Here is a 13739-nt window from a genome sequence, read left to right on the forward strand (position 1 = left end):
CACGTAGTGAACAGATGATGTAGATCAGAATAATATTTCACTGTATTACGTTGTTTACTGCATTTTTAATTAAATAAATGCAGCATTAAATATATGCTATAATTTTGCATAAATGAAAAATAGAGCGCTATGAATTGTTCTTCACTGAAATTTAAAACTTAAAAGAAAATGCTCAATAAACTGCGTCTGCGGCATAGGAGCACTGTAGCCTACGCTGTGAAGCAGATCCACCATCTGAAGAAGATCCATCCGCTAGAATATTCTGAGTCAGGCTGAATCCTGGCTGAATCACTTTTGTTTAATCTATATTAAGAATAATATAATCAGCCTATGTTATAGTTTAAACTTAAAGATATTAATATTAATAAAGTGAGAGTCTTATGTTTATTTGATGTTGATTTCACATTTCTTTTTCATATAAAGGCTAAATACAAATAAAAGGTGAACATTAATTTATTTGTACTGGTTTTATTTCTAAAATATTATATTTTATAGGAGGACTATTCATAGACTTGGCCAATACATTTTTCAGAAGTTTGTAGGTACAGACATCCTATGTAGCAGTTCTTAGTAGTTTTTTCTAAAGCTTTTATATAGTTCATATCGATATCGGAATTATATCGTATCGACCAAAATTAAGAAAAATATCGTGATATGAATTTTGGCCATATCGTCCAGCCCTACGCAAGGCCAAACAAAGGAATTTACTTTTGCATCAAAACACAAAGCGTCTCCTTGACATGGTGAAAAAATCTACAATTCACGGAAGCCCCATCTTTCTGTATGTACAGCTTTGGGCGGGCATTTTGAAGCAGGCATTTGACAAAGTAATATATGGACTTCAATCAAAGCTTTTTTGGCATGTCTGGAGCAATAACTTTGCAGATCTTATTCATTATTCACACACAAACAGATACATTACATGCTAAAATGAAAACAAAAAGCACCATATGTCCCCTTTTAAGAAAATGTAAGTGGAGTTTTCCTATGCAAAAACCATTGACACAATGGCCAAGCACTGCTTTGTGGGTGGTGGCTGTTCTAAATTTGTAAACTTGTTTTTATAGACCATAGACCAAAAAAAACAACAACACTTAATCAAATGTTATCTTCACTCACCCTTTCTCTAGTATGTTCAAGTCCCATCTCAGGTGGGCAGCAGCCTTAAGTGCCATTAGCTTCAGTGTGCGGTTCCTTCGGTTGTCCACTGGTGGTTGAACCTGGTTCTGCTCATTTACAGACGGTTTGGAGGCTTGCTCAAGAAACTGAATGATGAGCTGAACAGGAGATGGATCTGTGGAAAACATTTGGGATAATGCAAGTACACAAGTGAACAAAATATATAATAATAATAATAATAATAGATTTTATTTATAATGCACTTTTCATTCTGAAGAATCTCAAAGTGCAACAAAGGGGGGAAAACATAACAAAAAAATGAATAACAAGTAAAAATATAGAATACTACAAACAATAAACCAACACAGAAAACAGAACAGAAACAGAGCTGATGGCGAACAGAAACAGAGCTGATGGTGAACAGAAAACAGCTGATGGTGGAAGTCTCAGTTAGCTCCGCAGCACACTGTGGTCCACTCCATGTTTTACATTTCTCCCAGCGGCAGTGTGTCCTGATGACATTGTCGAGGCATGACAGCTGAAGACCAGATGATGGGTCTTAATGACGATTCAAACAATGGGGATCGCCGCAGCACCATGCAGGAGGCAGAACATTTTTCCGGGCACTTTTGTGGACACACCGGGGTCGGCGCAAAACTCCAAGCCGCTCCACGGCCGCAATGCAGGACGGAACAGCGGCGCAGCCGAGAAGCGGAACTTCCCAACATCATGCCGGATGCAGATGACGATGGCCCGGATAATGCTAGCCCGGTGCAAACTTCAGCCACCATGCAGCATAAGCCCAAGGGAGACCACCAGTGAGCAGCCGCGGCGAGAAACATCAAATGTCCTCCAAACCAGAACCAACCGCAGCAATTCAAACATAAACATTAGAGAAGCGTTGGAAAATGGCGAAACGACGAACAACGTCCTCTCAGTGGCTGCCAGCAATCAGCAACAGTCCCAATTGTAGCTCTGACTGTTAGACTAGTCACAAACATAATAAAATAAAATAAAATCTAAATCTAATAGTACATTAACATGATTTGTGGGTGGAGAAGCGGCGAACAGACAACGCCAGCGTCCTCTCCCCCACGTTGCCTAGCAACTCCAACTAAAATGTGTTTAGAGATATCTCGAATCAGATTTCTTACTAGTGCAATTATAATTGCAGATATCTCTAATTGTCATTTTGACTAGTCGAATTATAATTATCACTAGTCAAAATACAATTGTTACTATCTTTAAATATATTTATAGATAGTCAGACAAAGGTTTAAATGTTAAAATGGCTTGCGATATTAGCAAACCGTACAAGATGATAGAATTCTGCTCCCGCGGTTAACAGAGCTGAAGTATGGACTCATTTTGGCTTCAGCTACAAAGAAGCCACTAAGGAAATCGACAAGTCATTTTGTTTGCAAAAATAGGCCTAGTTAAAATCCGGTACTCCGGAAATATTGAATTGGAGAGCTCGCTTAACATCTGACGTCATCCGCGCTGCTTAGAAGCATTTCAATTATCGCAAGACATTTTAGCATTTAAACCTTTGTCTGACTATCTATAAATATATTTAAAGATAGTAACAATTGTATTTTGACTAGTGATAATTATAATTCGACTAGTCAGAATGACAATCAGTGATATCTGCAATTATAATTGCACTAGTAAGAAATCTGATTCGAGATATCTCTAAACACATTTTGACTAGTCAAAACTCTATTTAAGATATCTGTAATGACGTCATAGATATCTTCAAAAGACACGTCACACATACGCAAAGGTAATTAGAGATATCTCTAATTCAGTTTGGACTAGTCACAACTCTATTTTAGGATATCTGAATTGTACCTGCTCCTAGTCAAATCTGCTGTTGTGGACGGTTGTGACGTGAGGACATTTTCCACCAATAATCGACAAGTGACAGCATTTGGATGCATATGATTAAATGTCTCCAGCAGACCCAGTCAAAAAAACTGAAGAATGATTTTAAAAAGATTACAGGTTAATAAATGTTTAAATAACATTTAAATGATGTAGCTACTGATTACATTGATTAGTATATTGCGTTGTGTTTACTCGTGTCATAAAGGTAATAATCCACAAGGTGGGAGTGGTGTATTGTATTTAGTGTTGTCACGATACCAAATTTTTGACTTCGATACGATACCAGACTAAAATACCTCGATACCGATACTAAATCGATACCACGGTAAAAACAAACAAAAAACAGGTAATATGAATAATATGACAACATAACTTTTCAAACAATTATTCATTGTTTTATTTTTTTACTAAAAATTCACTTGGCCAGCATGTTCCTGCCCTGGTTTTTGACCATTCCCTCCTCTTATTGCTATAACTACATGCCAGTGTGAAGATCTTTACAGAGATCATCATTATCAATCATGTTATCATTCACTAACCTTTGACTTCTCAACAGGTTGGGATGACCAAAATCTTATTTTATTATATGAGTAATTTAATATTTTTTAAATGTGATCTTATAATTATAATATAGATTTTTAATTGTATCTGTTTTTAAAAATAAGCAAAAAATGCAAATTACAAACAATATGACAAAGCCCTTACGAAACAAAAATATATTGCAATATATTGGAAAATATCATATAATACATTAGACAATATATTCACATATATGGGATTTAATATTTATATTGCAATATATGAAAGCGGCAATCATTTGTATATTTTGCAATATATTACAGGAATATATAATATATTGTAAAATACCATCAATATATTATTCCATGTATTTACAGTATATTATAATATATTTACAAGTAATATATTGGTAAATATATTTTCCTTTCTTAAGGGAGTGCTTTATTTCTCAGCTATATTAGGTCTATATAACAGTAGCAAGTCAAGATAGAAATTTAAAAAATCAAATACAAAACTGCTTAGTCTACACTCTGTAATTTAACTCTACACTGATTCTTAATAAATATATTTAGTTATTCAGCCAAGCATGTGGTGGTTTTCTATTTTTCATTGTTTGCTTAACATTAATCACAGAATATAGGGTCTGGCTTAAGACCTGCACGGATCTAATTACCTCAGCTGTAGGCTACACCTTCACTAAAGACATATCCGACTGTGTTTACCTGAATACTCGTCAATCAATCAATCAATCAACTTTATTTATATAGCGCTTTTACAATCACGATTGTGTCAAAGCAGCTTCACAGTGTCAAACAGGATAATATTGCGACAAAATTAGATTTGGCTGTACAGTCGTACTGGAGAAAACAGTAATGTTATCAGCTTATTTTAATTTATCATATAGCGACAATGTTGGCAGATCAGTATTATAGTTTATAGAATTAAATAAGACCTAATTCATATATTTTATTTGTATAATAAGTTGAATAACTTTAATCATATTTTTAGTGTCCCCAACTGAGCAAGCCAAGCCAAAGGCGACAGTGGCAAGGAACCAAAACTCCATCGGGGCATGATGGAGAAAAATAAACCTTGGGAGAAACCAGACTCAGTCGGGGTGCCAGTTCTCCTCTGGCCTATTAACACACCGTGTAAGATTATTATTCTGGCAACCTTACAGGTCGGAAATCATATTAGATCGGATTATTCAAAATTTTCAGGGTATCACGGAAGAGACAGATTTATTTAGGATGGGGCGTCAATTACACAAGAGTATGAATACATGAAAGATCCGAATTATTGCGCCGAAGACGGGTTTTGAGCATGACCACGCATTTTTACATATGTTTGACCATTCAACACCAAATAATAATCCGCGAAAGAACTGAATGACAATCGCATTTTTGTTGTCTTAAAGGCGCGTGGGCGCAGAGGTCAGAGTCCGACAGCGCGAGCACGTCCCACGCAGCGCTTTTCTCCTCATGCGCGCATATTTCTGTTGCTTTCTCTGTCATGCGCTGCGCGTATATTTAACTCTTCTACTACTTCCAATGTTTAGTGAACGGTGGAAGCAGAGCTCTGCACACACGTCCACTCCTGACACCTGCTGTCACACACCCACGCACATTAAGAATACAGCTCGTGTTAGCGCTATCCTCCTTAAAGTACCGGTACTAATAATAGTCCATATCGTACCGATTGTAACAGCAGGGTATCGCAATACTTTTCTAGTACCGGTATATCGTGCAACACTAATTGTATTATAGCAAAATATCTGCGACGTGATATTCTACTGTGCTGAGTGATGAGCGCCAGTGTGTTGAAAAGTTATATTAAAATTATAACATATGTAATGTTGCACCAGAAATAAGGCCAAATGCTTAGCTTTAAATGTGTTCGTTTGGGAATAAAAACTAACACAATTTAATCCACAGCTTGCACATCTCAACATTATTTATTACTTAAATATATAGCCTAGAATAAGACAACAACCTTCTTGATCTTCTCTGAATATTATATGTCACTTTTACACATGCAGATATCTTTAAATGAGTTTCGACTAGGAAGAATTCCAATTCAAGATATCTCGTATTATGTTTTGCCTAGACAAAAATCCAATTCAAGATATTTTCAATTATAATTTGACTAGTAATAATTTTTTTGCAGATATCTACAAATTTATTTTAGATATCTTTAAAATTTATGAATTGAAGATATCTTAAATGTGATTATGACTAGTCAAAAAAACAGTTAGAGATATGTCTAATTATAATTTTTACTATTAATAATTCAGTTATAGATATCTCAAATTTTATTATGACTAGTACAATTGTAATTTGAGATATCTCTAATTAGAATTATGCCTAGTATAAAAACAATTATAGATATCTTTAATTACAATTTCTACTAGTCAAAACTCATTTGAAGATATCTGGAAATATTTTCCAATGGAAGTCAATGGAAGAATATGACTAGTAAAAATAGCATTATAGATGTCTTGAATGTATATTATGACTAGTCAAATTAACATTGTAGATATCTTCAATCCATATTATGACTAGTCACAATCACATTATAGATATCTTAATTGCAATAACGACTAGTCAAAATTGCAGAGGATGAATGAATGAATTATGCACTTTCTGTTGCTAAATAGTTTAGAAATTAAAAACCGCTATACTGTGAACCTTTAAAAAAATGTATACATAAAGAATCCTGCAGTCACTTTACTATTTCCCTTTACTTAGATTGCACAAAATAATGTTATATATATGTTACTGTATTAAATAAATCAGTTACTTATTATGCTTTATGCATATGGTTGTGTTCTTTATTCTTTTAAATTAATCTTTCTAAAAAAAATATATAATTTTTTCTTACAATATCGCATTATATCGTATCGTAACCCCTGTATCATGATATGTATCGTATCGCCAGATTATTGGCAATGCACAGCCCTACTTCAAAGCCCTTACTTGAGTTCCACAACTGAACTTTGTACTCTCTCTCTCCTGGCCAGCCCACTGTCGGTGAGGTGTGTGTGTGTGTGTGTGTGTGTGTGTGTGTGTGTGTGTGTGTGTGTGTGTGTGTGTGTGTGTGTGTTGATGAGATGCGCGGTGGACCAGTCCACTGTGAGGCAAGAGAGGTGGGAACTCAAATAGTTTCTAAACTTAAAAAAAAAATTGTAGTGTTTTACTACTTACACAATTAAGTATATTTAATTATATTATTGATAGTGTAGAGTGAAAAAATGCTGACATCAGTTACGATTTTTCTTTTATTTATTTATTTATTTAATTAATATTGTCAGTCGTTTATTCATAAGGTTGGCATGCTGACCAGAAAGATTTTTTTTTTTAATTATATTTTTGTTTATTAAAGCAGCACCAGGTAACTTTTCAACCTTCATAATATATTTTCAAGACTCTTGTGATGATACATCAACTTACAATAGGTTGAATGACACGTCTGCCATTGGTTGATGGGGTCTGTATCGTTTTTAATCGTACTTTTAAACTTCGAGTTTCGGGTAGTAACCCGAGAACAAAAAGAACTTCAAAATTCTACTGCTTTATGGCATATACGTCACTTCCACCAACACCCACACTTCCTTAAAGGGGTACTTCAGCGCTGGGAAGATGAATCTGTATTTAAACTGGGTCATCAATGCAGTAGAAATGTGAAATTATTTTTGAATTTGGTGCCTTCTAGACTGAGAAAAGACAGAAAATGTATTTTTGTCCCATGGGGATGAAAGACTACAATTCCCAGAATGCTTCGCTGCCCTGTGAGGCCATTCCCAACACCACCAACTTCATTACTGTGACTGAGTTAGAGAAGACACTATAATTAAAAACTGAACGTGTCTGTTCAATATAATGAGTGAGTCACCGCGCGAGTATCACAGCCCTGAGCACTAACTACACGAGTGATGAGAGCTGAGGTAATCGCAACTACATTCGCGGCATACATTCACAACGCCAGTTCAGTCTGGCACGCGTTTCAGTTCATGCCTTTGCAAGCTTAACTTTCATAGAAATGAATTTGAGAAGTTAAAAGACTTACATTGCTCACCATAGCTCCGTTTAAATGATCCTGTCTGCAAGCTGAGCTCTCCCTGCCAGCTGAGTGCATAGACCGTAAAAAAATATGGACGACTCGACATCATCCGTTTCCGCTTGGCAGATTTGAAGCTTTCAGGCGGCCTTGCACGGCGCGGACATCTTGGGACCGAGTCTGCGCAGTAGCGATTTCGGGACCGGAGTTGCGCAGTAGAGAGCAGGAAGTAGAGCAGGAAGTACAGTCGCGATATCAAAAGCCCGCCCACACTCTCGCAGATGCAGAACAATTAATAATGTTGGTGTGAAATAAACAGTTATGGAAATGTAGAAATTAAAGCTAAAGCTCTAATCTGCTCCCAAAAATTTCGAAAAAAGTCCGTTAGCGCCTCAGTGACAACTTCACTCAGAGAAGCCGTCAGTCTCAGCTGTCAATCATGACGTCACACCCCTCGTTTTTATAGCATCAAATAACTAACTCAAAGTAAACTTATTTTTAAAACGAACACCTGAAATGAAATCATCGTGATGATAACTGCCTTCAGTGACATAAACTAACTTTGGGGAAACATTTTTGAAGCGTAATTTTATTATTTAGTTTGCCTCGCGTCCATTAGAAATCACAGAGGGGCGGCTATACTGGGACCGGTCACCGGGGGGCGATCGAGGCGCGAAAGCTTCAGTAAATGAGAGGGAGACTGCAGGCTTGGCTGAGTGTGATCTCCCATCCCCCATGCGCAGATTCAAAACATGCGGAAATAGCTCCCTCTGCTGGCTGTAGTCTTTAGCCTTTGGGCAAGCATTCCTCCTATGATGCAAAAATCGTCATTTTGCATCATAGGAGGAATTTTTCCAGAAATAAAATGCATAAATCTCTGGTCTCAGGGAGATATGAGGGGGGAAAGCACAATAATTTGAATATTCTCCAGGGTTTCTACTGATACAAAGCCATATGCTAATCGCTGAAGTAACCCTTTAAATTCGGACGTGCGAGCCCAACTTTGTTCGTCGGATAATAAAGTCATGTCCGAAGCAGCACAGACAAATAAGAAAGAAAAGGTTTTGTTGGAGGAAAGCAATAAGAAGAAACAAAAAAGTGATGCGATTAAAGGCAGGACGAGGATCAACATTGGACCAGCGTTTGCTCGTTGGCGTGAGCTGAAGGAGGCGTGCCCGACCGATGCTGTCATGCTTGTTATGGTGATTACCTACCACTCAAACATTTAACTGAAGTTTCATATAGATTCTGTAAAACGGTAACCAATAGACTACTATAATGACGCTGGCTTGTAAACGTGAGCATCGCGATTATTTGGCGTTTGAAAAAAATAAAACCCATGAAATTATATTCATATGACATGCTGAAACATATGCCACTGACTGTACCTGGGATGAAGACATTTCACACGCGACGCCAGAAAAACACTTGCATGTGAACTCCTCCTGCAGTGTTCAGGGTAACTGTTAGTGCTGCACCAACCCGCGGGCTGCTTTTATGAAGTTATTTGGCTCGCCCCGCACCACTGTATATATTTTTAAAACCCGCCCCGCACCCGCGACCATTAAATAGACATACGGGGTCCACGGGTTATGAGACGACCCGCGCATTACAAGTTCAGGGCTATCAGGGTTGTCATGTCAACAAATGCACGCGCGATGGCATCCCCTGTTGTAGGATGACAGAGCTTACGACAGTAGTTGAGGACATTATTTTTTCCCAACTGTAGGGGGACCCCGAGAGCAAAAGTTACCAACTGCTGCTTTAAAGAGCATATTGCAGGTTTAAAAAAAATTGAGATAAACATATAACCTTGTATGAAAATGCCATATGAAAAGGTAATGCAGGATTTAAAATGTTTTTAAAAGACATAAAAGCACAAATTTAGCAGATAAAGTGGCCGTTTCGTTGGCTGTTTGTAAAACCTCTGTTTTTTTCAACATCGCGTCATATGTCACGAGAGGGAGTCGTCTGCCAAGCTCTGTCTGCATTGGCTCAGTGCAGAATAGGTTGGTATTCTGTAGTAATCAGTGTATTTTCGGTAGTTTTTCTATTTAAATTTATCATTGTCATGGAAAATTATTGTGTCCAGCCTGTCAGGACATTGAGTCCACAGGTTTCCTAAAAAAATATATATATTTTATTCAAGCGTATATACATCGTTTACTCAAATACATACTCAAAACGTCATACATCCCCACACTATCGAAGAATCGGCTCAAAATAAACCCATAACACAGAATGAGTGAATAAAGGATCACAATAACACGTTATACTGTCTGTGGCTCGGCCGCGGCGGAGTGTGACGGCCGGTCGCGGATCTGTCAGACGATCAGCTCGGAGAAACCGCGTGAACTGAGCACCGTAACTGAGGCAATCCGGGCGAACACACACGAGCGTTTGCTTTAAACAGAGACTGGAGACTCAAAACACAGACTCAATGTTGCTGCTAGCTTTAGATAGAAAACATTACTTGTGTGCAAATGATTTGTTGAAAAGCATAGAACAGCAACCTTTTCAACAGAAACAACCAGAGAGGGAGTGAGAGCGCACGTGCGTATGTATGTGTGTGTCATGGTGTGTGTGTGTGTGTGTGTGTGTAAAAAGGCACTGTAATGGTTGCAGCAACTGAGCTATAGCATAATACTCATAGATCTAGCCTGTGACATTGTTGTGCATGATTTGGCAATAGGGGACAGCCATGCTGGTGAAAATCAAGCCGACTCCCGATGTTTTTGATTTTGTATGTTTAAAAAATATCGTGAGAGAGGGAGGTGTGAGAAACGTGCTCGGCTCGTCGTGTTTTTCCTCACATGCTGCGAGCCACGACCATACGAGCATCCACAATGTCCGCGCGAGGGAAAAACATCGTCTGCGAGCTCATATGCCCATATAAGGTTGCTAGGCAACGTGGGGGAGAGGACGCTGGCGTTGTCTGTTCGCCGCTTCTCCACCCACAAATCATGTTACTGTACTATTAGATTTAGATTTTATTTTATTTTCTTATGTTTGTGACTAGTCTAACAGTCAGAGCTACAATTGGGACTGTTGCTGATTGCTGGCAGCCACTGAGAGGACGTTGTTCATCTCTTCGCCGTTTTCCACCGCTTCTCTGATGTTTATGTTTGAATTGCTGCGGTTGGTTCTGGTTTGGAGGACATTTGATGTAGCTCGCCGTGGCTGCAAGTTTGCACCGGGCTAGTGTCATTCGGGCCAGCGTCATCGGCATCCAGCATGATGTTGGGATGTTCCGCTTCTCGGCTGCACCGCTGTTCCGTCTTGCATCGCGGCCGTGGAGCGGCTTGGACTTCTGCACCGACCCCAGTGTGTCCACAGAAGTGCCCGGAAAAATGTTCTGACTCCTGCATGGTGCTGCGGCAATCCCCATCGTTTGAATCGTAACTAAGACCCATTATCTCTGGTCTTCAGCTGTCATGCCTCGACGATGTCATCAGGACACTGCCGCTGGGTGAAATTTAAAACATGGACCACAGTGTGCTGCAAAGCTAACAGAGACTTCCACCATCAGCTCTGTTTCTGTTCACCATCAGCTCTGTTTCTGTTCACCATCAGCTCTGTTTCTGTTCTGTTTTCTGTGTTGGTTGATTGTTTGTAGTATTAATTTTTACTTGTTATTCATTGTTTTGTTTTGTTATTTATTTATTTATTCATTTATTTATTTTTTCCCCTTTGTTGCACTTTGAGATTCTTCGGAATGAAAAGTGCATTATAAAAAAAATATATTATTATTATTATTATTATTATTATTATTATTATTATTATTATTATTATATGTCAGCAAAAACAGCACCGGGTAACATTACGCCCCGCGCCCGGCTTTAACGTCTTATACATTTTATTTATTTACATGCACACAGCTACAGCTTTTTTTGTGTATAAGATACCTGGATGAGGGCCCAGTAAATGCTGCTCCAGTAATGACGGATCCAGCAGAAACTCAAACCAGGAGGTCTGTGGTGGGGTGCAGGGACGACTGCCACTCACCGCCTCCCGGTCGGCAGCTTCAGCACTCATACTAACCTGCAAAAAAACATCAGTGTATACAGCACATTAGTATTAACTCTGCCTCAAAATATAGAGCTGATAAACTAATGAAAAAACGCATTTTTGCACTGCACTTAAGATTAGAATGTATGCACTCAATACGTTTTGGCACACAGTACATGTCTGTGATGTAGCCTACTGGATTCACATATTTGAGCTTTTAACTGCAATCGTGTTGGGTTTTCTTTACTTTTTTAGTAAATGAAAATCATTAATGAGAGAGAAATTGGTGACAGTAAGGTTTAGATTTACATGCATCTTCAGAATCGTGTTTCCGAGCCGTCCAGCTATTTGTCACCAAAGGTCTCTACGATCAACTTAGCTCACATAACAAGTTAGCTTTTGGGAAACGCAGCCCAGATGTGTGAGCTTAATTTCGTATTTGATCAATATAATTGTCCTACCGAAAGAGACACGTTGGAACGTTTTTACCCTTCCATTCATTACCACTCACCTGTTTAGAAGGTATTCTAAATAATACGATATATATCACAAACTGTTTCTATTAAAACCAAGAGTAATCTAGTCAAGCATTCCTAAGACGCCAATGAGTTTCTTCATTGTAGATGGTCTATGAGAGACAATGCGAAACAGCGCCGCGTACTGTGCAGGCGGTAATACAACCATTTGGCGACGGAAGGCAAAACGTATTGAGCATTTCTGCCACCTGCTGACAGGGCTGGACTGGTAATCTGGCATTTGCCCGGTGGGCCGACTATCGCAAGCCATTTTAACATTTAAACCTTTGTCTGACTATCTATAAATATATTTAAAGATAGTAACAATTGTATTTTGACTAGTGATAATTATATTTCGACTAGTCAGAATGACAGTTAGAGATATCTGCAATTATAATTGCACTGGGAAGAAATCTGATTCGAGATATCTCTAAATACATTGGCCCTCATTTATCAATCTTGCGTAGAAACCGGTGTATATGTTGGCGTAAGATTATGCTTACACTCCTCTCACCGCCTGATTAATGAAACTGTGCGCACCTCTGCAATCCAGGTGTACGCAATACTTGCCCTTGATAAATGCGGCGGCTGAAAACGATCATTAGAATAACACGCCCCTATATATTCAAGTCTCCGCCTCTCCCACGCCCTCATTTTACGTCATGGACAAACAGAAGACGGCAAAGAAGCGAAACTTCTCCGACGTGGAGATCGGGCGCGCTCAATCATCTCACTAGTCCACTAGTCAGGGCACTGATTAGGACATAAGTCAATGGGCTGACTCCCTGATCAGTGCCCTGACTACTGAACTAGTGAGATGATTGAGACGCGCCCATCAAGACCATCACCATGCAGGGAAGTGGAAAAAAAACGAAATTGTTTTATTTGGGAGTTTAAAGAGTGGAATTAAAGGCACCTACAAAAACAAAATATGGACACAAATTACGAGTACTCTTAATAGAGTGGAGGTTGAGAAGCGCACTCCAGCAGTTTAAATAGCTGTTTGGATGATAAATTACCATCACTGCATTATTTTACAGCACGTTTTGAAAAAATTAGCATTTAATTTCGTATCACGGCACATGTATTGGGGTGTACGACAGTGATGATGTGATGTGGAGTAAGATTCATTCACATTAATAATTACATGACAATTTGTAAGATTCTTATTATTATTATTATGATTATTATTCTTAATGACGCTTGTTATTCAGAAGAAGAATGTCGTTTTTATTGATCTTATTATTATTTAAAAGAAGAAGGTCATTTTTATTATTTTGTCAGTCTGAATTATTTTAGTCCCAGTCAGTGCGCAGCTGCCGGGCCAGGAAACGTCAGATAAAGCGCACAGGCTCGCGACTGGAGGAATACATATGCCTACAAATCAAACGCTTTGGTAAAGTCACACAAATTAAACATTGACGTTCATGTTGCACAAAAATAAACACTGAATGTTGTTGTTGTGGTTTTTAACAGTGGGTAGCATATCTTGTCAGTGCGTTTTGTGGTGTTAGGAATTGTTTTCTGAGCATTTTCCCACTAACTCAAACGTGCGTACACCACCTCCTGAGCTGGCGTAGGATTTGAGCGTGCCGTACGCCAACGTCCATATTGATAAATCTCAAAGTCACCGTG

At 38.4% G+C, this 13739-nt stretch overlaps 1 protein-coding gene across 2 annotated transcripts in view; it reads right to left on the bottom strand.

The window, feature by feature from the left end:
• The window catches only part of ints8 (integrator complex subunit 8), a 170438-nt gene extending 158160 nt beyond the window's left edge, over positions 1 to 12278 (bottom strand). Inside the window, exons 1-3 of one of the 2 annotated variants that reach the window (XM_067426379.1) lie at positions 12101 to 12278; positions 11487 to 11622; positions 1120 to 1294 (exon numbers count right to left, since the gene is read on the bottom strand). In XM_067426379.1, coding sequence (XP_067282480.1) covers positions 1120 to 1294; positions 11487 to 11616 — 305 coding nt within the window. In that variant the 5' untranslated portion in view covers positions 11617 to 11622; positions 12101 to 12278. The remainder of the gene's footprint in view (positions 1 to 1119; positions 1295 to 11486; positions 11623 to 12100) is intronic. The other variant, XM_067426378.1, reaches the window with a different exon arrangement.
• Positions 12279 to 13739: the final 1461 nt, after the last annotated feature.

The sequence above is a fragment of the Pseudorasbora parva genome, chromosome 19 (genome assembly GCF_024679245.1).
Source record: "Pseudorasbora parva isolate DD20220531a chromosome 19, ASM2467924v1, whole genome shotgun sequence".
NCBI lineage: Eukaryota > Metazoa > Chordata > Actinopteri > Cypriniformes > Gobionidae > Pseudorasbora > Pseudorasbora parva.